A 22,946-nucleotide genomic window follows, 5' to 3' on the forward strand; every position below is an offset into this window, starting at 1 on the left:
GTTAATTTTTAAAGATAGCTGAAGGGTGAGAAAGCCAGAAGGGTTCCTTAAAAGGGGGCCCTTATCACCTGCAGCCTAAGAGCAGACTCAGCTGAGGAGCATGCTGGGAACTTATTAAGAGTTGAACTCCAGAAAAACTGGAGTTTACAAAACGGTCACACTGGGTGATGTGGGTGCTGGTGGTTTGCAGGTTACTTTTTAAAACAATGGGACGATGGGACTTCCCTGGTGGTCCAGCGGTTAGGACTCCACGCTTCCACTGCAGGTGGCACAGGTTTGATCCCTGGTTGGGGAACTAAGATCCTGCATGCCACACAGAGTGGCCAAAAATAAACAAATAAATAAAATAAACAATGGGAAGAAAAAAATAAAACAATGGGAAGAGGATATTTTAATCTCTAATCCTGTTGCAGAAGCAGGTATGTTCAAGCTGCTTAAGAAGTAATGTTTGTCTTTGTGGATACAGTGTAGAAAAGTACCAGACAAGGAAGCAGTGGAAACAACAAACTGAAAAAGAGTATACTGCAAGCCCTATTAAAGGTGATCTCAGGATTCACCTGATGGGTCTTCTGAGTCACTCCTGACCATTCCCTGGAAGTAAATATTTAAACTAAAGCCAAGGTGACGGTGGTGATGGTGTTAACTGTATAACCCTTCTCTGTTCCTCAGTTCAGTTCTTATAAAAGGTAATCTTTTGGCCTCTTGTCATATTGCATGATAGTAACAGACAACTTCTAGCATAGGCAAATTAACCCTAACTGAACGTCTGTTTTAACCATACCCTTAGATTCATCATCAAAATAATCTTGACAGTTTATGTCTGTGGTCCAGCATCAGGCCCAATTTCTCTAGAGGTTTTATATATATATACACACATTCCTAGCCTTAGAGAATTTTGCCACAATAATCAGGCATTAATTGTGAGAAAGAAATGGGAGTGGGAAGCGGGGGCACAGAGGGTAAAAAGAAGACATTTGGGAGATATTTGCAGAAATAACATAACTCTGGGTAGGTAGGCTTTAATAAGGAAGTCCCACCCTTTCCATTTACTTCTTACAAGGCTTTTAACTTATCCTCCCAACCAAAACCAAAAGCAAATTAAGTTACTGAAAATGTATTTACTTCTTGGGATGGAAGTATATCTGTCCTGTTTTCCCTTTTCCGTCAGAGGCAGCTCCCTAAAAACCCAAAATACACACACACACACACACACACACACACACACTCACTCTTTCTCAAACACAAACAAAACATGCATTCAAGTGATTGTTTTACATTTTCATAACATTTTAACATTTAATAGAAACTATGTATGATAATTTTTTATTGTATCTTACATAAGATAGCCACTACAGAAATTTACATAGGTAGAAGCAAGATGGATGGTTAAGGAGGGCCCAGTCCTGTGGGGTATTTTCTCAGAGGCTATAGGTCAGAGTTCACTGAGGGGAGGGGCTTCAGATTACCCAATTAGGTGAGAAGTGAGGAAAGGCTACAACAGGCTGCTAGACAGAGATGACCAGCCATTGGGTCCATCAACATCCCAAAACTTGGGAAACAGCATTACAAAACTCTCTCTCCCCTTAGGCACAGTCCCAAAATACTCTCAGTCTCAGCAGCTCTTGACGGGAATCACCTGTCTCTCTTCCTTGCCTAGAGTGGGAAGACATCCACAATTTTTAGACACTGTTGGTCCCTTCCCCCAACATTTGGTTTGACTATAGCACTCAATAACCCAGAAGAAAAACAAGGTAGTCCAGGTTGTCCTTTAGTGAGAGACGGTCAGAAATACTTGTTTAAATGGGAAATACAAATCCTCCAAAGTCAACTGGTTCCCAAAACAAACTATCAACTGACAGAAGTGGGTTCTGGCTTTCCGTTTGCAGTAGCCACTCCACTCTGAGGCAGTGGTGCAGAGGCTTTCTCAGAATTTCGAGATCCCTGTGATCTGCACCCATCTCCAGCCATCTGCATCTGGCCCTGTTAAAAGAAAAGTCACTTTGGTTACCAACTCATTCACTGTGGTCTGAAGCATGAATCTGACTTATATAATGCCCATGTATAGTAGCAACAAGAACAAGACAGCAGATATAACTCTATGCAGTTGCTCTTCCCCATACTTAACTATCCCTGACCCTTGGAGTCAGAAGTCATTCCTTGTAGCATTCCTGAGGCCCTCCCAATGGAAAGGAGAGCTGGTGGGTTGTTTCTTCCAAATGAAATAGCCATTCTCTGCTGAGGTTCCAGAACAGCCGACAGATCACAGGAAGACAGTCTTCTGGGCCTCTGTTTGAAACCAACAGCTGTAGTATAACTGCAGGTCTTCAGTCAGGGCCATGAGTGTCCCACCCAAAGCTCAAAGAAAGAAGCCAAATCATGCGGCTTGTGCTTAACTCTATGATGAAAACAATTCCAGTGCTGAACTCTCCCTTAAAGCAACAATTTTCCTACATTCCTTGTCTCAACCTTTTCTAGTTAACTAAATAAATTTGTCCTGCTCTCCCAGATATGGGGACCAGGAGCTAGTAAGTGTTCTCTCTAAGGCCCATCTGGAGAACTGCCATCCGAAGCACCTTCACAGCTAGTGATGACAACCCCAATCCCCAGGAGTACATGCTAGCCATAGCCAGCAGGGAACCCTCTGCCTGGCTGGAGTTGTTCTGCACTTGCCAAAATATCCACTGGGCCTTCAGCAATTTCTTTGACAGGATGATCTTCAAGGGTTAGTGAAGGATCAAAAAGCAAGGGTGAAGGAGGGCACTGCATACCGTCACCCACAACATCCAAGTCCTAGGAAAAGAAAGAGAAAAAAGCCTGTCAGCAATACCAAGGGAACCAATAAGCTAAAGCTGGCATTTTTCAGCAAACCTCGAAGAATTCTCCCTTACTTCCCTCACCCCTTGCCTACCTTTAAAACAAATAACAATTTCCCCAGAGTGTGCAACAAATGGGATAAGATTGAAAAGCACTGAGAATTTTTTCCTTGCTGCCAGATATAAAGCACAGACCACTATAGTAGCTTTAAAAAGCATATTTTTTTTAAACAGAAAAATTCAGAGGCGAAGGTAGAACAGGAGCTACCAGGGGCTGGAGATAGAGGGGAAGTGGGAGTTACAGTTTAATGAGTACAGTCTCTGCACTGACAGAAAAGTCCTGGAAATTGATAGTGGTGATGGTTGCACAATGTTTTGAATGTACTTAATACCACTGAACTGTACATTTTAAAATGGTAAATCTTACATTACAAATATCTTACCACAATAAGAAATGTTTTTAAAAAGCATATACTGGGAACTCCCTGGTGGTCCAGTGGTTAGGACTCTGCGCTTTCACTGCCAAGGGCACAGGTTCAATCCCTGGTTGGGAAACTAGGATCCACGTGACCAAAAAAAAAAAAAAAAAAAAAAAGCATATACTTCTAAGACTAACTGTAGTCAACATCTAAGTTCACCAGTGATGAATCTAATATGGGCAATCAGCATAGATGCAAATTAAAATGAAATACTGCCTTAATAGATTGGACAATATGAGACCACTTGATTAATATTCTAATGGCCACAAAGCAAGCCAGTGAGCAAAAGAGGAAAGGGGATGGGGGAAGAAAGAAGGAAGATGAAAAACTCAAAGTTCTTCCGAATGGCCAGGAAACATTTTAGTTAAGTCCCTATCCCCACAGAGAAAAGTCCCTGATTCTTAAACCTAACATATCCAATTGCTCTTTTAAACACCCACACACAGGGGGACTTCCCTGGTGGTCCAGTGGTTAAGACTCCGCGCTCCCAATGCAGGGGACCCGGGTTCAATCCCTGGTCAGGGAACTAGATCCCGCATGCCACAACTAAGATCCCGAGTGCCACAACTAAGTCCTGGCACAGCCAAATAAATAATAAAACACACACACACACACACACACACACACACACACACACAACATTGTATTCTACAGACTATGTTTCTTCCAACTGAACTGGCCATTCCCACAGAGGGGCTGAAGCCAACAGACCATAGGAAGACACTGCTCTTGGCTCCTGTGTGAAACCAATAGCTACAGCAAACTACTGGTCTTGATTCAGGGTCTAAAGCACTATAAAGGCTCAGACAATATGTCAAACTGACTTTCATCCCTCTGCTGTCTAAGCATCTATTGCTAAACTCTGCTTCCCAAGAGTGAAAACTACCCAAGGGTTTGTACTCTCCTGTGTCCAAGCTACTTTATAGAGGCTCTATGTTTCCAGTAATTGAGCTTCTTGAGAAAAGCTAAGTTCTGTGCTTTTAAAATAAGTCTAAGAGTTTGAAATCCTTTCCCTTTCTTTGCTGTGCTGATCACCAAAAACAAGAATCACATCCTCAAGGTAATTAAGGTAAAGAAAAGAATACAATTAAAGGATGTGCTGGACTTAAAGCTGCTCAACTTAAGCAGAAACATAAGGAAAAGGATACAGTTGGCTACCTAACATCTATTTCAGATGTGTTAGAAACTTCTGTACTATCCACAGAAACCACCATGTTCTCACACTGTTAAGATTGTGAACTGTTTTCTCCGATTCTTTTAGTATGCACAATTATCATGCACTTGATCCTTGAACAACGCCGTGGTTAGGGGCACCGATGCCCACAGTCAGCCCTCTCTGTCCATGGTTCTATACCCTCAGATTCAACCAACTGTGGATCATGTAGACTGTAGTAAGAATTTACTGGGAAAAAAAGCTGTGTATAAGTGCACCTGCACAGTTCAAGCCCGTGTTAATTCAAGGGTCAACTGTATAAATAATTAACTTGAAATTTAAAAGAACCCATTTAAGCAGTGTGGCAAAAGGTTTCCAAGTCTCAAGATAACAGTGGAACAGAAATTTTTCAAAGAAAAACAGATACTGAAAAGTCTTTCCTCACATACTCAGTGTTGTCTTTTGTAAGAATTAAAATTGGGAACAGGAACCTAAAATAAGAGAAGAAGAAAGGATCAGCAGAAATGCCTATCCTAAGAGGAATGTTTGAATCAGGACACAAAGACAGAATCTACATTTTGTTCTGATGTCAAAAACAGAGCTCAAAAAACAAACACAAAAAGAGAGCAAGCTCAAAGTAATAGGATTAAGGTATTAAATTCTTATTTGTCAGATATCCTCGGGTCAAAGGACAGAAAACAGGCAAGTGTTAATAGCCAGAATGAAAGGCTGAACTTTTACCCATATAAATAGCTGATACCTGGTCCTCCCACAAGTAAAGTTACCAGAAATTATTAATAAGTATAACAGAAATGATATCTAAGAAAGAACATATAGGTAAGACTGCTGGGTGGAATTCATATAATTAAGAAATTATTTTTTTCCCCAGCAAAAGACTAAATATATCCAGAATTTATGGGAGGACAAAAACTCTTTTCTAAAACAGAATTGTTTCAACATTTTCTGGAGAATTTTTACCTCCAAAGATTAAGAATAAAACTACTTTTTAACGACCAGTGTGGTTCATCTAAAGTACATTAATACAAACATAACAGATGATCAAGTACAAATAGCTGATTATCATTTTTAAACCTCTAACAAAGGTCCATCTTAAAAACCCATGAGATTCTCAAAAATAAAGTTACTTCTTATACATTCTTTAAAAAATTCATACCATAAAATAAATATGAAAAGATCTGACAATATATCTTTAAATGTTTAAAAATTAAGATTCCTTAAATGTCACTTTTAGGCTATGATCACATCTTATAATCTCCAATATTTTGTGTTAATAATCTCCACAGAGCAAACAAGAACATAATCTTCAAACATACTGGAACAGTCATATTTTCTTAGCTCTAGATCATCAAAAGTTTAAGAAAACACTATTTAAAACTAACGCAAAAACAGGTGAAAGGGGAAAAGCAAAAAGGTCAAAACAGCAATGGCTCTAGAAATTAACAATCAGATGAAATTAGAGTTAATAACCTAGTACATCTATGTAAAACCCATGTGCTAGTTACTACATATGTACATTAACATTTGAAGGGAATTTGGCAATGTAGTGATTAGGTTATTTTTTAGACCCTATAAATCTGCTCGTTACTAAGTTTAAAAAAAAAAAAAGGAAAGATAGCACCTCTTTGGGTTTTCTTCACATGTAAAATGAAGGCAAGTGGACAAAAATCTGTATCAATCTAGGGTTATCTATTCATTTACTCTCTTCAACATAATCTCATTGGAGAACTCTGGGAAGCACTGGAGTATATAATCTCTAAGGTTCTCATATTCTATGAATCTGTTTGAAAGAAACTTCTTAAAAAGCAATTATAATCAGGATTATAACAAAAATTGTTTGTTATAAATGAAGTGACAAAAATCAAGTTCACTAATCCTACAAACACTATACAACCAAAAAAGGAGGGGGGATAGTTAATTGGCATCAGTTTACTTTTTTGGGGGGCCACTCTGCACAGCTTGTGGGATCTTAGTTCCCCGACCAGGGACTGAACCCAGGCCACAGCAGTGAAAGTGCCGGGTCCTAACCACTGGACCACCAGGGAATTCCCGGGAATCAGTTTATCTTAGTGCCACTTTTTCAGATATTAGCCTGTCCTGACATATCTTCTTTAGTGAGCAACACTCGAGGCCACCCAAATCCTGCTTCTACCCCTAGGCAAACAATCTTGCAACCTATACTGAATTTTCCATTTAGATTTGTCACTTTAAATATGTCACGGTTATACAGTGATACAAGACACCTTTATTATGAAATTCAGAAGAATTATCTTCAGAAGAAATAATGAAGACCTTTATCCAAAAGGCTAAAGATTAAGCAAAGTGCCAAAAAAGAGATGGAATGTCAACTGATCCCTAAAGTAAATGATATACCAGGGTAGTGCTAATTAGGGAAACGAATGCAATCAGAGATGGGTTTATGGGCTGGGACCAATCAAGGAGCAGGCTGAAAAAGGTAGAGTAGTGTACACACTTAGAAGGCTATAAAAGTAAATATTTAGGGAGATCACTGTTGTTCTGGTCCATTCACAACAGAATCTGTAATAACATATCAAAAATGAAAAACAGTATGCAGAGCTAAGTTTAGAGTCATTTTTAGGGGGAGACACATTAATCTGAAAATGAGAACTCTTATAGGGCCAAAACACAAATTTACATTGTCGAGTAGGTATGAGAATTCATCTGTATTATTAAGATTCAAGTGAATTACTTACCTTGTGGATGGGCACCAAATTTTCCAGCTACACAAATCCAACCATAATCTTGACTTTCCAATTTCCCTTAGTTTACAATTTCCCTTATCATTCCCTCAGAAAAAAAAAAACTTCTGTAAATTTAAACTGTCTCTAAATGAATATGTTAACATACAAATACAACCATACACATATCATTTCAAAAGAACTTATCAAAGTTGTTTTTTTTTCTTTTTTCTAAACCACAAAAGACTAACCTATTCTCACCATTAATAAATAAGGCCTTGCCTCAAGGGCCAACCAGAGCAGAGCTTCTCTAACTTACATCACTGAACTCCAGAGGTAAACTCTCAGTGGGCTGAAGCTCAGCAGCACTCAAGTACAGATCCATGGGGCCGGCTTCCAGATCGTCTGGCACAGACAGTACCTGCTCGGGCTTATACATCTGAGGAGGCAACTGGAAATGCAGTGGGCAGCAGGGATCCTCAGAGAGGCTTACAGGAACTGGTTTGTTGCAGGGTACCTCTTCAGACCCCTGGCAGCATTTGAAGAGAACCTGATTCGTGTCCTGACAAATATCTGTAGAAAAACGGTCAAGGGAAATAAAATGGATCTATCGGAGGCACAAAAAAGGAGGTGTCTGCCGTGTAAAATTCAAGGTCTGGACAACACAAGATATTTGGTTACATTTGATACAGAACCAAATGCAGGTAGCAATTTTTAAAGTTACTTCTCAAATTGTCATTTACTAGCATAATTCTAGCTCTACCAGTAATGTAAAACTAGTCCCCAACCTCCATTTAAAGTAGAGACACTAATCTTGTTCTCCCTATGAGGGTCAAATGCAAAACATTTCAAAACATAGTGCTAAGCAAACAGCAGTAACAATCCTAGAAATCTGTACCTATTCAGAAGAAACATGTCATGGTAAATGCAAATAGCTTGCAGAGGCCCCTACCAACCCCTTCCAAGAGTCAAGAGATACAATGTTGCTTCTGCTGTTAAGCAGACAGGCAAAAACTTCCTCAAAACTTTTTGAACCTTGTTTCCAAAATGTTTACATGATAAATTTCTTTAAAGAAGCAGGGTGTTGGGGAAAATAGAAGCGCCAGTAATAGTAACTAGGTATCCTATCCTGACAGGAAATAAAATTAAATTTCCACACACACCCCCTTTTTCAGTGGGGTGGTATCACTGGAGTCCTGTTATGATCCCAAAAAGAAAGGGAAGAAGAGGGCTTCCCTGCTGGCGCAGTGGTTAAGAATCCGCCTGCCAATGCAGGGGACACGGGTTCGAACCCTGGGCAGGGAAGATCCCACATGCCGCAGAGCAACTAAGCCCGTGCGCCACAACTACTGAGCCTGCGCTCTAGAGCTCACATGCCACAACTACTGAGCCCGCGTGCCACAACTACTGAAGCCCGCGCGCCTAGAGCCCATGCTGCGCAACAAGAGAAGCCACCGCACCGCAACGAAGAGTAGCCCCCGCTCGCCACAACCAGAGAAAGCCCGCGCGCAGCAACAAAGACCCAATGCAGCCAAAAAATAAAAACTTAAAAATTTAAAAAAAGAAAGGGAAGAAGAAAACAACTGCTTATGGCACATGGGAAGAAGTACTCCAGGAACGCTCCAGGAGCCCTAACAACTTCTCTTAAGGGTAGAAGCAGAAAAGGGCTATATTTCCAAGTTGGCAAAGAAGTTCTGTGGGATGAATCAACATTGAAATCATGATTAGATAACAAAATTCTGATTCAAGTCACTCTACAAAATACATTTTACTCAAGTTTTATCATTTCCTGAAATCCTAACTACATGGTTATTTTCCCTAGATTAACAGACAACTATTATTTCAAATTTGGGCCTGTTTTTTAAACCAGAAAGCAAAATTTTCTGTAAACTGACTGTACCCAGGATTATGGAAGTATGGGTAATTTTTATCCCCCAAATTTTAAGGTAATTTTTTGAAGTTAAAAAATCTAATGTACATTATAAATTTAAAACCAAATAAAACCTCTTGAAGAAAAGCCATTTTTTTCAATCCATTCTTAGAACTTGATAAACTCTAAAGCAGAGTTTCTTTCATAGCATCGCCACCACTAGCATTACGGCTATCTGTGCACTGTAGAATGTTTATTAGCAGCATTCCTGGCCTCTGGCCACTAGATGTCAGTAGCACCCCCATCAGAGTTAAGACAAACAAAAATGTCTCCACACATTGCCAAATGGGGTACAAAGTGGCCCCGGCTGAGAACCACTACTCTAAAGGAACAGTATATAGCTCAAAGTAAACAAATAATTATTCAATGAAAATCAGCGCTCAAATGAACAAACATGAATCTAATGGGAACAATCAGATTTGCAATCTCTATGTGCTTAAGAAGCTCAATCTTTTTAAATTATTAAAATTTTAAATGTGAATCCATTAAATTGTTTCAATTGGAACCTTTTTCATATAATTCGAAGGATTTTCACAAGTCTCTTATTTATTTAATATCACAGTATCCTTGAAAAGCCCTCCCCCATCCTCCTCCACCCCCTTTCCTTTCAGATAGGGACAACAGACAAAGAAGGGAATGGTTGACCTACAACTAGAGTCTGGGTCCTTCACTTTCAGTCCAGTGGTGTCTCCATTAGACCAGAGTAAAGAGTTAACAGGTCACCAATGGCAGTCGCATCTTTCTCTGGGATAAGGACTTAAGGAAGGGTAAGTGACTTAGGCAACTACAGAGTGGAAAGGAAAAGAGCATAAAAGAGAAAAATAATACTTCCCTTCTCTTTTCAAATACATTTTATTTTCAACTTTGCTCTTTAAAATATTAATATTCTAATAAACTATCTTGAGTATAGTGCTGTTAAGTCTAAAATACTCCTTAATATCCATAAACTGGGTTTTTTGCCTTATAAAGTAATTCAAGGTCACTGAAGAAAACCTGAAAAGTACAAAGCAGAGGGAAAAAAGGCATTCATAACCCCACCATCCAAAAATAGTCACATTTCTGTTACATTCCCTCCTAGTATTAGTTCCATGTAGTTACAACATACTCTACCGAATTCCATATTCTATTTTTGTCACTATCAAACATTTTCCTATGTCATTCATAAATTTTGTTAAATATAATGTTTAATTCCTGAACATATTCCATACTATGCTGTGTCACAATTTTCCTCTCTATTCCCCATCTCTGAAAATTTTAAGGCTCTCTCCAGTTGGAGGAATTCTGTGTAACAATATTGGTCTGTATTTGATTATCATCTTAAAATAAATTCTCAGAGGTGACATTATCATATCAAAGAATATGACTATCATCAAACTGCTTTCTAAAAGCCTGTGCCACTTTACAGTCCCACTGGCAGTGTTTAGAAGGGCCCATTTCACCATTCCCTCACAAACTTTTGAAACTTGCTCATTAAATCTCATACATAGATAAGTGTCAAATTTATAGATTAGGGAATTCCCTGGCAGTGCAGTGGTTAGGACTCAGGGCTCACACTGCCAGGGCCCAAGTTTAACCCCTGGTCCGGGAACTAAGATCCCACAAGCCGTGCGGCACAGCCAAAAAAAAAAAAAAAAGTATGGATTAAAAAAACTTCCTTGTTTTATTTCTTATTTCACTTATTTATAGTAAAGGTAAATACTTTTCAACTATCAGCCACTTCTACTTTTAATCTGTCCATAGATAGCCTTTGCCCAATTATGTTTTGAGCATTTATCTTTAGTTTTTAATTACTCTGCACAAGAATTTTATACATTAAGGACAGTAATCCTTTACCAGACATTTGTTACAATAATTAATAAATAGGTAAAATATTTAATAAGCAGAATAGAGAAAAAATCAGTTTTCCTTTCAAGAGAGCAAGAAAGTCTTCCTTCCCTTCCTATTAAAGAAAATACATTTTACTTTCCAAATATTTGTATATCTTGCCAGGCAAATGAAATCCAGCAAGATTTATGCCTTCCATATAATGAAGATCACCATATTTAAACAGTGCATTTACTGTGAAAGTAACTTTCTCAATCAATGTCCACCATATAGATGCACTTTCACAATTCAATATACAGCTCAAAAAATTTTACAGCCCAGTAGTAAATGTAAGTTTCCTATTTGAATGAAGTCTAAAATACACAAGTCAGGGCCCTGACCATACAAAAGGATAATATTCAAAGAAAGCTCACATTTCAGAATCATCCGACTGTTTTTGGATCCTCAGCAATTTTTTTGTAGTAATTGGATTTAACAGTATTATAATTCTAATGAATGAGTTAAATCAGGGATCTCTAATTTTTGGAATCCCAATATTAATCAACTACAAATAAGTATTAGCCCACATCTATCACCAATGACTGAGATGTTTCTTTCTAATGAATTGACCATTACATTTCCAAAGTTCTGAAATGGCCAACAGACCATAGAAAGACACTTCTTTAGGCTCCTGCTTGAAACCAACAGCTTCAGCAAACTGCTGGCCTTGATTCAGGGCCAAAGGAAAACAAAGACCTTCAATTAACTAAACTATCACAGATCCCCACTAGCCTTCAGTCTAGCTAGCAAACTGAACAGAGCAAAAAGATACGGGTAAGGCAGTGTCTGGTCATTGGAAGAGACTGATTGGAACAACGAACATCATCCACAAAGGCCAAGCACCTCTGACTGGAACGAGTGGTATGGGCCTAAAATGGAGAAAACAGGTCAGTCAAAACAAATTATCTATGAAAACACTTACTTATATAAGAAAAGTGTATCCTTAAAGCCTAGAAACTTGAACATTTAACAAATTTATTCACCAATACTATGCAAAAGGAAAAAAAAAATTTAAACCTCATGTCCAAATAATGAGTCAACCATAATTCGAAATACAATTCCTCCATATTACAAAAGTGTGTGATACACAGCCTAATGGTTTTCAAACTATTTTGTCTTTTAGCAGAACCCTTTTTAAATCGTAATCTTACATCGAGCCTCAAAAAACAGAAAAGATAAAAATGTAATTACTCTTTCTTTTTTTAAATTTGTCTATTAATTTTATTTTTGGTTGTGTTTGGTCTTTGTTGCTGGCTTTCTCTAGTTGCATCGAGTGTGGGCTACTCTTTGTTGCAGTGCACGGGCTTCTCATTGCGGTGGCTCCTCTTGTTGCAGAGTATGGGCTCTAGGCTCGCAGTATTCAGTAGTTGTGGCGCATGGGCTCAGTAGTAGTGGCTCACGGGCTCTAGAGTGCAGGCTCAGTAGTTGAGGCACACGGGCTTAGTTGCTCCACAGCATGTGGTATCTTCCCAGACCAGGGCTCGAACCTGTGTCCCCTGCATCGGCAGGCGGATTCTCATGCACTGTGCCACCAGGGAAGCCCAAAACTGGACTTACTCTTACTGACGCAGAGACCAGGGGCTTGAGGAACAAATTTAAGAATGATCACTTAACTCTGCTTGTCAACCTTACTTCCTGACATTCACTGCTCCTATTATTCTACCTATCTTTCTGCCTTCTAAAACAAGAGTCCCAATCTATTAGGCATTCTGTGCCTGTTTCTGAAGAATTTCTGAACCAAATAACTTAGAAATCTATGGCAACCCTTCAATATGCAGATGAAAATAGAGTTCAGTTATCAGTACAGGCACAGAATTGATCAGAAGGGAACTAAAACCCGTGTCTCTGCACTTCCAGATAAGTGCTCTTTTCAATATACCCCACGTCCAGTAAGTTAGATTTCAGAACCAAGACTGTACAACAGTGTTTTGACAATTACCCTAACTCTGTAAATAAAACAAATGTAACACCTTAGAGGTATATACAAAAATTACCTGTTGGGCGGCACCATCTGTGGCCAGCATTCTGCGCTCCTTCAGCTGCCTATGTAGTAAGGCTTCCACTCCATAGCGCTGACGATACCGCCGAAGACATTTTAGACGCTTTAAGTTCTCTCGTTCTTTGGCAAGAAGTCCCTCTGGGCCAGTCAGGAGACTACTACCTAGAACATCACAACAGTCAAGATGTTATCTGCCAAGCAACCAATCAAGGATGCGTCCCCAAACTAACAAGAAGAAAACAGGAAAATCTGCCCATACAACAGTTTCAAAAGCAAATCCTTCTCCAGTCCAGGTAACAAGACAAAAGTCTAACTACTACCAAATTCACATGTTGAACCCACAACAGCTTATTGGAACTGGCATAAAACTTGCCTAGAGCTTCATGTTCCACTTTGCGATTGTGTAAGTAACGTCGCTTCTTCTCTTTGAGTAGATGCTGAAGTCGTTTAAACTGGTCAATGTACAAGGACTGCAAACGAATAAGCTTCTCACGCATAATCAGGGCCACTTCTTCCGCTGTGTAGACACCAGCATGCCTAAAATAAAAGAGACAATTCAAAAAGGATAAGAAAGCACAACAATAAAACCCAAGCTTAGAAGGAGAAAGGAGTAAAAGGTGAGACTTAGATTTGCAACAATCAGTCAGTGCTGAGACAATCACCTTATTAAACAGGAATGTTTTCACACAGCATTTTACCATTTAAGTTGTTACTCAAAAACAAAACAAAAAAGAAAATTCCCAAGAATGGATACTAACGTATGATATCATAATATGGGAAAGGGGAAATGTTTCATTATTTTCCCCAGTTATTTGCATTACGTTTAAATAGAGTAAAATATAAAATACTCAAAATTTTTATTAATCTACAATCTTGTTGCATTTAATAATTTAATACAGAAAAATCACTTACAGTCAGGACAGCTTAAAAGTGTTTAATTTAGTAGCATGTATCTCAATACATTTTCATTAAAGCACAAAAGATAACAAACAATTATGACTTCTAATTTAAAAACATACTCGTAGGGAAATACACTGGCGGTCCAGTGGTTAGGACTCCGTGCTCTCACCGCTGAGGGGGGCCCGGGTTCAACCCCTGGTCCGGGAACTAAGACCCCACAAGCCGCACGGCCAAAAATAAATAAATTAATTAAAATTAAAATTAAATAGAAATAAAAAATAAATAAAAATAAAAATACACTTGTATTTTGGAGTTTACACAGGCCCTCAAAACACTGGTCACCATGGCTAGTCAATGTCCTCAGCTCATTTTGACAATATTCTCAAAATATAGTACCCTGGAGTAACCCTTAATTGCCAAAGATCTAGATCCACATCAACTTTATTAAGCTTTGCCACCAACTATGAATTAACAGAACTTAAAAAAAAACTTATTCTAGTGATTAATGAGGTCACATAAGCAAATCAGTTAAATGTCAGTTTAATTAAAGACTGGTTCCTGCCTCTGATTTAACTCAAAGTTTAAGAGATTAAGTGTAAATTTAAAAGATTTTTGGTTCCATTTGTCTTATGTGATCATTATATAAACAGAAAGAACAAGCTAGCTATATACCCTGACTTGCTATTTTCATATTTTGACTAAGTAAAAATTATTTGTTATTTAAAAGGCAATACACACAAATTACATACTAATTTTAAATCCAAAAATATGTGCTCTTTAAAATTTAACTCTTAAATCACTGAAATACACAGAATAAAATTATTAACTTTAGGACTGAAAGCAAGTAATCTCTGCCAAAAACTTTTCCTAAATATAAATAGGAGACAAAACTACTACCTGCGTATAAGAGAAGTACAACTACAAAGTACTCTGAAATAAAAATAAGTGAAAAGAAATGAAGAACCAAAACATGAAAAAAAACCCCAGCAAATTACAGAAATAACAAAATCTAAGACTATCAGAAAATGTGAAAAGGTTTTAAAAATATCTACTGTCTAAAAAAGGTGACTAGGTTATTCACATTCAGGAAAATGGGGCATGTTTGCATTCATATGTCTGTACCCCCTAAAGTACTGAGGCCTTAACCTAATACCAAGTTTGTTAAAATGAAATTAATTTCATTGTACCCTGTCAGAAGAGAATTTAACCAATGATCTGGGGACTATAATTTATAAATGGGAGGCCAGTACAATTAGAATTTACTACAAATCATTTGGGGCGGGGGTGGGAGAGGATGAGCACCCTAACTAATATGAATGCCTAGTTCATGTGACAAATGGATCATTTATTTAAAGATGGATGTCCCAGACATTCACAGCTAGTTATTAAAATCATGTACTAATTCTTCTTGCTCTGATATACACAAATATAAATCTAGGATTTATTACTAGAATTCAACTTCAAAAAAGAGAGTCACCTTATACTCTATTATTAGTGTCTCTTCTTAAAGTGCATTCTCTCAAATTTCTTCATTTTGATAACAACGATGAAGACTAAATAACCTGAAATTACCTTTACCAAAACAAGTTCTGGATGCATGTAGAGGTCATATGATAAAACTTACTTTTTAAATAGGGAAAGATTTAACAATTACTCTTAAGCTAAAACTTCACCAGTGTTGGATGTTGCTGGAAACAAGCTTTTAAAGATTACTTTTTACAAAGCAATTAAGTAAATGATTATTTTGAGGGAAATCACATATATGTACCTACAATGAGGAAAAAATATGCCAATAATAATTCTAGTTAGGATAAAATCTCTAATGACATCATCATAAACAATTCAAAAAGAACCCTTTCTGAAACAAGCAAGTGAAGATATATGCTATAAACTGTTAATGATTCAAAAATGATGACAAAAACATTGGCACCGGGACTTCCCTGGTGGCACAGTGGTTAAGAATCCACCTGCCAATGCAGGGGACTGGAGTTCGATCCCTGGTCTGGGAAGATCCCACATGCCGCGGGGCAATTAAGCCCATGCGATACAATTACTGAGCCTGCGCTCTAGAGCCCGCCAGCCACAACTACTGAAACCCGTGTGCCTAGAGCCCAGGCTCCGCAACAAGAGAAGCCACCGCAACGAGAAGCCCGCACACCACAACTAAAGTAGCCCCCACTTGACGCAACTAGAGAAAGCCCGCATGCAGTAACAAAGACCCAACGCAGCCAAAAATAAATAAATAAATAAAAACTAGCACCAAAGATGAAAATTCTTAATTAAAAGAATTTCATTAAATACTTATATTAAATATAAGATAATATGTAACCACATTAATGAATTAAATATTGTAAGCAGACAATTAACAACTCTATTTACATCTCTAAAAATGCATATACGTATAGTACTATTTACTCCCGCTGGTGGGGATCTCCAGGTATGGAGGACCAACTATGGGACTTGAGCATCCTTGCATTTTGGTACCCGAGTCAGATCCTGGAACCAATCCCCCTCAAATTATGAGGGACAACTGTATTTTAGTTGGTCAAAAATTTTTTTAAATAGTATCACTGGGAGAATTAAGGAAAGCCTTATATTTAGTTACCTAACAGTTGAGCACATCTGGGGCTTTATTTTCCCCTTTGAATTTTCCTTTTAAAGGAAACTAACATCAAGTACCTAGTTCTTTTAACATTTATACTTCTCATAAAATTAACCGGTGTTTTGGTTTATATAGCAATCTCTTGTTAAGTCAGATAAGAATGAAAATGTGTCCCCTAGAGACTGATCCACTCTAGATTACTACTGACAAAATCGAGTTTCTGGACCTTCAAAACTGAGCGTTTACCACACCAAAAGGCAGTCACTCGGTGACCCTACAGTGTGTACACCTCCTCAAAGAAGCAAGTTCGGCATTTCTAGAAGCACAATGGAGGAGGGGGGAAAGAAAACACATATATATTGCTTGGTATAAAGTTTCTACTGTAAAAGAATCCTGCTAGAAACAAACATTCCTTCTCAAACTACTTAGATGGACTCTCCAAACAAGTACTTCCTGAATAGCTTACTACATCAAGATTACTTAAATTGATGAAATTATTCTACTCAGAAAGTGTAATCGTAAATGACTTCTTAGAAACTTCAGAATCCAAGGAATGAAGAAAATGCTATTCTAAGAATTTGTCAAACACAGCCAAGTCTAGAAATTCATTACCCCTCCCACTATTCAGAGTTCTTCCACCTGAACTGTCAGTGAGAAGTGTCATGAGACAGAAATCAGAAAGAGAACAAAAACTAAACCCAAACCATGAGACATAGAAACATGAAACTTCTGAGTGGCAATATGTCTACAACTCCAAAGCGAACATGGGTTAAGTAAAGAGCAGAACCTTAGTAAGATATAATTAGGTTGATTACTCACTTCTGGGTTTCTAAATCAGTTTCTCTTTCTTAGGCATGAAACCAAAGGAAGCTCCTGAACACCTTTTAATTTTTCTTAAACAAATAAATTAATTAGACAGAACTTTGCAAAAAAAAGTAGTTATTCAAATATAATCACTTTATTATTCCTGAGGTTTAAGCCAAGAACTAATTCACATCAATTTTCTCTTCTCTAACTGATCTCCACCCACCTCCCACTCCTATGTCCAAGAAATCTATTTTCTCCCCTACACTTTCTCATGTGTAGAATCTGATGTCCCAAAATTTTCCCAAATTACAAGACTTCTAAAAAAAAGAATCAAATCCTACCCTGAAGCAAGATGGTGATGAACAATGACACTTTAATATGCAGAAGCTATTTATTACTGCTCACAAATAGCTATCTTCAACCCTCCTAGGTTATTAATCTACGAAACAGCATGCAGTACTACATTCCACATACTAACTACTAAAATATTTAAAAGCCCTATGTGGAGTTACAACTTACTTTAGGGGATCTTCTTGATCACTGTCTATGCTATCAGCTTCACTGTCAGGGTCACCTCTCCATGTCTGATCCACAGTAATGGGTTCCTGCTCCCCATCACTCCAGCTGTCTTCATCTGAGGCAAGGAAGGGAGAGCAGCCATTAAGACTTCCCACCTCTGTAACTCCACCACACAAAACTAGATTACTTAACACATCAACCCAAATCTTAAAATTAAAAAAGCTTAGTACAGAGGCACTGAGAAACAAAAATGGCTTAAGAAAATACATCCCAAGTGTGAGTACTTATAACACAAATGAGTTAACCATGCCCTCAAAGGGACAGAAAGGCCAACTCAAAATTATTCTGTTTCCTGAAATTACCTTACCTAGCAAAGATGGTAAGTATAAAAACAGCATTGAAGGAAAGAGTCAAACTCAGGATAGTAAACCTAAGCACACACTACTTAAAACCAAAAAGAATGGTGAACAACATGGCAATCCTGAATTCTCACCAAACTGCCTATGAATTAACAATAATATTGTACTATCAAGTGCCACATATGTTCAAGGCACTGTGCTAAACCAAATTAAGTTCTTTGTTAACTTTTCTCCTCCTTTTTCACTCTGGGAGAGAAGATCCTTACCCAGAATTCGGCTGGCTTCACTGCGGCTACTTTCTGGAGTCTGAGAACCCAGCTCTGTCTTGGCATATGAGCTCAGCTGGCATAAGAGTGTTTCACCCACAGGCCCTGTATTGGTCTTCTTCATTTGAGCATGAAGTGCAAGGGCATTCCTACGGGCATGTTCAGCACAGAAGGACACCCTAAGGAGACAAAATATTAACATTTTATACTCTGGTTTTCTCTTAAAAGAGTTCAACTATTTTCACAGACACTGATCTTTAGATCATTTTCAGGAAATTAAAATGACTATTATCTTCATTTATAAATTAAAAATGCCAGTAAAGCTAAATAATTTAACTGGCCCAAGGTCAACTCATTTGGTGTTACTAATGGGAAATGCAGGTAGCATAACCTAGTAGTGCTCTATCCATCAAAGAAAACATTCCATCTCTAAAAATGCTGACATCATTCCACAACAAATCAAAGAAATCCACTTTCATCTTTCAAAATTGGTTCTGGAAGACAACATTTTACTTCAGTATCAATTCACTGTAGGTAATAAGATGTAGGACACAATTTTAAAACCAAATGATATATGCAGAATTATCTCGCCGAGTTACGTTTCTGCATGGATACTTTTGCTTAAATGATGAAAGCTATGAAGTTTTTCCCAGAAAAATACATATATATTAATGCAATTTTGCATTATTACTTAAGGTTCAAGGACAGCCAAAAGAGTCGTGGAACCTAGGGTTAATAATAATCCTTATTTTACAGATAAGGGAAAAGATCCAAAGAGATAACAAACTGACCCAACTGGGAGTTGTCTCCTTCCAGTTTTCACCATTTTTTTAAATTTTCGAAGGATATACCCATAACCTCAATTTTACAAGCACGTGACATAAAAAACTTGGCAGCTACTCCCAACCCACATCATGCCACATCCTCCTCTCACTTAAAAACTGAAAGTACAAACAACAGATATCTATACATATATACCCATCTTTCTTCTCAGGCTTTGGGGCAGCACTGGGACATCTTTTTCCATTCTTCGTAGATATATAACTACACTGCTTGAAAGGTGCATTCTTGTCTTCAAGTATATGCTTAATGCAAAACTCCTGCCCCTCCAGACGAGGCTGCGAGCATGGGCGATGAGTAAACGAACAAGATAGGGGCTCCTGAGACCTGGGCACTGGGGTGATCCTCCCCCGACTGGTCGGCAAGACGTGGATCCGAATCCTGTTCATACCAAAACCTGCAGGGTCACACAAAAGATCAAAAAGCCCTTACCCTTCCCGAAAATTCCTGCTCCACGATATCCGGGCAGACTGCGCGTGGCTGACAAGACAAGCGGAAGTCACGCTCCTTAACTCCCCTCCGCCCAGGTCTCCGCAGGCGTTAGTGAATTGCCTCACCTCAACTTCCCAGTCCAAGCCCGCCCCCCACCCCGACCACCGCCAGGCTGAAAGCATCTCAAGGGCTCGCACGGCCGCGGCACGAGGGCGACGCGCCAGCGCCGGCCCCACGCGGCGCGGCAAACCCGCAGGGCCACCCGCCACCCCCGCCTCCGCGCACGCCGCCTTTGTCCCGGCCCGCCTCAGAGCTCACGGCTGGGCCCTGCCCATCCTCGGCGGCCAGTGCAAGCGCCATTTTGTCCTAAAGCTCCGGGCACCGGAGAATCTGGGTTCTGGGAGCCTAGAGGAGGAGACTGACCCTGACGCTGACTTGAGGCAGAGTAGCGGCTCGGAACGGACAGACGAGGTAAGCAGCAGCCTAACTGCAAAGGCGAAGAGCAAGCGCCGCCGCCATCTTACCTTTGCAGCCGCGCCGCGCGCCTTACCATCTGGCGGAGCCAGTCGCTTCTAACCATTCCTTTCCGGGCTCCCAACCGCTGATTGGCTACTGCGCCTACAACTCTGTGTCACCATTGGCTACCTATCGAGCCTGGGAGGGCGGGGCGCTGAGAAAAGGCGCGGCTGGGTGGCTAGAAGAGCTGTCTGTCAGTAACTCAGCTCCAGAGAGAGTGAGGCGGCGGGAGCGCCGGCTGTGGAAAGCGCTCGCTGAAAACGGATGACTTTCCATCTCCCATCATAGCTGGTGTTCAGGCCGCATTTGGCCTCTCTGCCTGTGGTCCTAGGCCGCGGCTACCTCACCACCCCTACACAGTGGGAACAAAATCGACATATAGAGGCCAAAGGATCACTGTACATTTGACTCTCATTGTTTACAGGAAAAGGCTTTAGTTTTGTGAACAGTTCACCGATGGAAACATTTTTTGAGTGTTTACTAAGTCTGGGAAATTACATATATAAACATTTAATTTTCAGAACAATCCTAAGAGGAAGAAGCTATAATCTCCATTTTACAGATAATGGAGGAACAGAATGAGCCCATATCTAGTAATTAGGGGAAGAAAGCGAATTTGAACCCCGCCCTCATTATTTATCCCTTTTATTCCCTCTCACATAGTGAAGAGCATTGGATTGAGAATCAGGAAATACGAGTTCTAGTTGAGGCCTTGATTCTCTAAAATTCTCTACAATTCCATGCTAAATAATGCAGGTATATAGAAATGGCAGACACAATCCCAATTTTATCATCCTCTAAGGATTTTTAATTAAAAGCATCTCTCCCTTCTTTCATCTCCACCACGCCTCTGGTAGACATGAACCAACATTTTCTCCCCATAACCCTTCTGGATCTTTTTTGCATCCCATCCTTCCCAAGCTCTCACCTGCTGTCAGTTTCATTTAAGTAAGCTATTTCTCCATTACCAATGAGCAGGTGAGCGTGGTTCAGTGGTGAGCGTGGTTCAGTGGTGAGCGCAGAGAATCTACAAAGCTGGAGAACAGCAGTTTAGGCATAAGAAGTGATTAAAACCGGAATGGGTAAAGGAGAGCTTATACCTGCCGTTTCCCAGACATTACGGCAGTCCTAGAAGGCCCTTTCATGAGATTCATTCATTTATTGAGCACCTAAATGCCAGGCACTGGGGATACAGGGAGAACAAGAACAATAAACCTGCTCTTTCGGAGTAAACATTCTAGAGTAGTTTGGGATTGTGGATGCAATACAGCCATTAAATAGCAGCTATGAGTTATATACATAAGCAAACACTCCAACCCTCAGAAGAGGTACAAAGACATTTGTTATAAACACTCTATAACTCAAAACTAGGAGAGGCAGTCACATTACAGAAAATATGGGAATTTTCAACCAAATGCAGTGGTATCAAAAAGGAATATTAAAACTACTACAGGGAACAATGTAAAGAGGCATTAGGGACTAGATAGAGATGCAACAGAGGCTTTAATTAGAGCGTCTACTAAAGGTCTTGGGGGAAAAAAAAAATCTTTCCGCTAAGCCCAAAACAGACCAAAAAATGCTATTTAGAACCACTTCTGGACTTCCCTAGTGGCGCAGTGGTTAAGAATCCGCCTGCCAATGCAGGGGACACGAGTTTGATCCCATATGCCGCGGAGCAACTAAGCCCAGGCACCACAACTACAGGGCCTGCGCTCTAGAGCCCGCCAGCCATAACTACTGAAGCCCACGCGCCTAGAGCCCGTGCTCCACAACAGGAGAAGCCACTGCAATGAGAAGCCCTCGCACTGCAACGAAGAGCAGCCCCCGCTCACTGCAACTAGAGATAGCCTGCGCGCAGCAACGAAGGCCCAAAGCAGCCAAAAAAAAACAAAAAAACACTTCCTTCTAAGTGGGGGGAGAGATATTAAATGGACAAGATATTGGCAAATTCTTTGTGCTTTTCAACAAAGTAGATGGCTGTTTTTAATCCAGTGAACACTTTGCTAGCTACTGAATAGGTTTAAAGTAGACCTGAGGCTGTTCGTAAGCAGCGGTTAGGAAAGATGAATTCTTGAAGGAAAGAGAATTTTTAACTCGGAGTTTTGGGGGCTAATCCCAGAGAAAAAGTGTGTTTGTGTGAGAGACAGAGAGAGAGAGGAGATAAATAAATGCCAAAATCCTGCACTTTCTATAGTCATCCTCATCTTTTTTCCTTCCAGTTTCTTGGGCCAAACACTGGGAGTCGTCCTCGACTTCTCTTCCAACCTTATAGCAGATCCTACTGGCTCCAACTTCAAGATATGTAACTTCAATACCTTCAGCGCTTCCAAGCTGGTCCAAGCCACTCTCATCTGTTCCCTTAATTATTGTGAGAGTCTCCTTACCCTTGACTCTATGTAGTCCATTTTTCAACAAAGAAGCCAAATGAACATTTTTTTTTTTTTTGTCCATGCCTCGCTGCTTGCAGTGGTGCAGGATCTTAGTTCCCCTACCTGGGATTGAACCAAGGCCCTGGCAGTGAAAGCACCAAGTCCTGACCACTGGACTGCCAGGGAATTCCCCGCCAAATGATCATTTTAAAACCCAAGCTAGATCATGTTACTTCTCTACTCAACACTTGTCAATGGTGCTCCATTTCACTGTCTTTATAATGGCTTACAAGGCCCTACTGTATCTGGCCTTTCGCTGCTTCTCTAACCACATTATCCTACTACTTGCTCTCTCCTCCTCACTCAATTCTATACTAGCTAC

General features: G+C 39.6%; 3 protein-coding genes and 3 non-coding genes across 10 annotated transcripts in view; 1 reads left to right on the plus strand and 5 right to left on the minus strand.

Annotated features, from left to right (window-relative positions):
• Positions 1–22,946, plus strand: part of SPMIP11 (sperm microtubule inner protein 11) — a 110,606-nt gene that overhangs the window by 17,259 nt on the left and 70,401 nt on the right. Inside the window, exon 1 of one of the 2 annotated variants that reach the window (XM_068559827.1) lies at positions 19,795–20,150. The exons of the other annotated variant lie outside the window; for it this stretch is intronic. The gene's annotated coding sequence lies outside the window, so the exon portion shown is untranslated. Of the gene's footprint in view, positions 1–19,794; positions 20,151–22,946 lie in introns of those variants that run through there. 2 annotated transcript variants of the gene reach the window in all.
• KANSL2 (KAT8 regulatory NSL complex subunit 2) lies at positions 1,267–20,286 on the minus strand. 4 transcript variants are annotated; one of them, XM_068559821.1, is made up of 10 exons: positions 20,204–20,286; positions 19,386–19,644; positions 18,408–18,586; positions 17,783–17,897; positions 13,328–13,491; positions 12,950–13,116; positions 11,728–11,824; positions 7,482–7,735; positions 2,671–2,790; positions 1,267–1,980 (listed from the first exon to the last, which is right to left on the minus strand). In XM_068559821.1, exons 2-10 carry the CDS (start codon positions 19,634–19,636, stop codon positions 1,849–1,851), a joined length of 1,479 nt encoding a protein of 492 aa, XP_068415922.1. In that variant the 5' UTR covers positions 19,637–19,644; positions 20,204–20,286; the 3' UTR covers positions 1,267–1,848. The 4 variants fall into 4 exon arrangements, with proteins under 4 accessions (XP_068415922.1, XP_068415923.1, XP_068415921.1 ...); XM_068559822.1 differs by having other exon boundaries at positions 7,584–7,735; positions 20,103–20,229; XM_068559820.1 differs by having other exon boundaries at positions 20,103–20,229.
• Positions 2,202–2,338, minus strand: LOC137775984 (small nucleolar RNA SNORA2/SNORA34 family). The gene has a single exon (XR_011076109.1). It is a non-coding gene; the product is annotated as a small nucleolar RNA SNORA2/SNORA34 family (small nucleolar RNA).
• LOC137775987 (small nucleolar RNA SNORA2/SNORA34 family) lies at positions 3,948–4,079 on the minus strand. The gene has a single exon (XR_011076112.1). It is a non-coding gene; the product is annotated as a small nucleolar RNA SNORA2/SNORA34 family (small nucleolar RNA).
• Positions 11,501–11,637, minus strand: LOC137775983 (small nucleolar RNA SNORA2/SNORA34 family). The gene has a single exon (XR_011076108.1). It is a non-coding gene; the product is annotated as a small nucleolar RNA SNORA2/SNORA34 family (small nucleolar RNA).
• Positions 21,214–22,946, minus strand: part of CCNT1 (cyclin T1) — a 36,463-nt gene continuing 34,730 nt past the window's right edge. The window contains exon 10 of the transcript XR_011075922.1: positions 21,214–21,230. The gene's annotated coding sequence lies outside the window, so the exon portion shown is untranslated. The remainder of the gene's footprint in view (positions 21,231–22,946) is intronic.

The sequence above is a fragment of the Eschrichtius robustus genome, chromosome 13, assembly GCF_028021215.1.
Source record: "Eschrichtius robustus isolate mEscRob2 chromosome 13, mEscRob2.pri, whole genome shotgun sequence".
NCBI classification, from domain to species: Eukaryota; Metazoa; Chordata; class Mammalia; order Artiodactyla; family Eschrichtiidae; genus Eschrichtius; species Eschrichtius robustus.

Coding starts and splice junctions, on each gene's coding strand:
- KANSL2 (XM_068559821.1), bottom strand. CDS start 19,636: ATGAACAGGATTCGGATCCACGTCTTGCCGACCAGTCGGGGGAGGATC. Junction 13,117..13,327: donor AGTGGAACATGAAGCTCTAG/GCAAGTTTTATG, acceptor GTGATGTTCTAG/GTAGTAGTCTCCTGACTGGC. Junction 11,825..12,949: donor CAGATGGTGCCGCCCAACAG/GTAATTTTTGTA, acceptor TCTCCATTTTAG/GCCCATACCACTCGTTCCAG.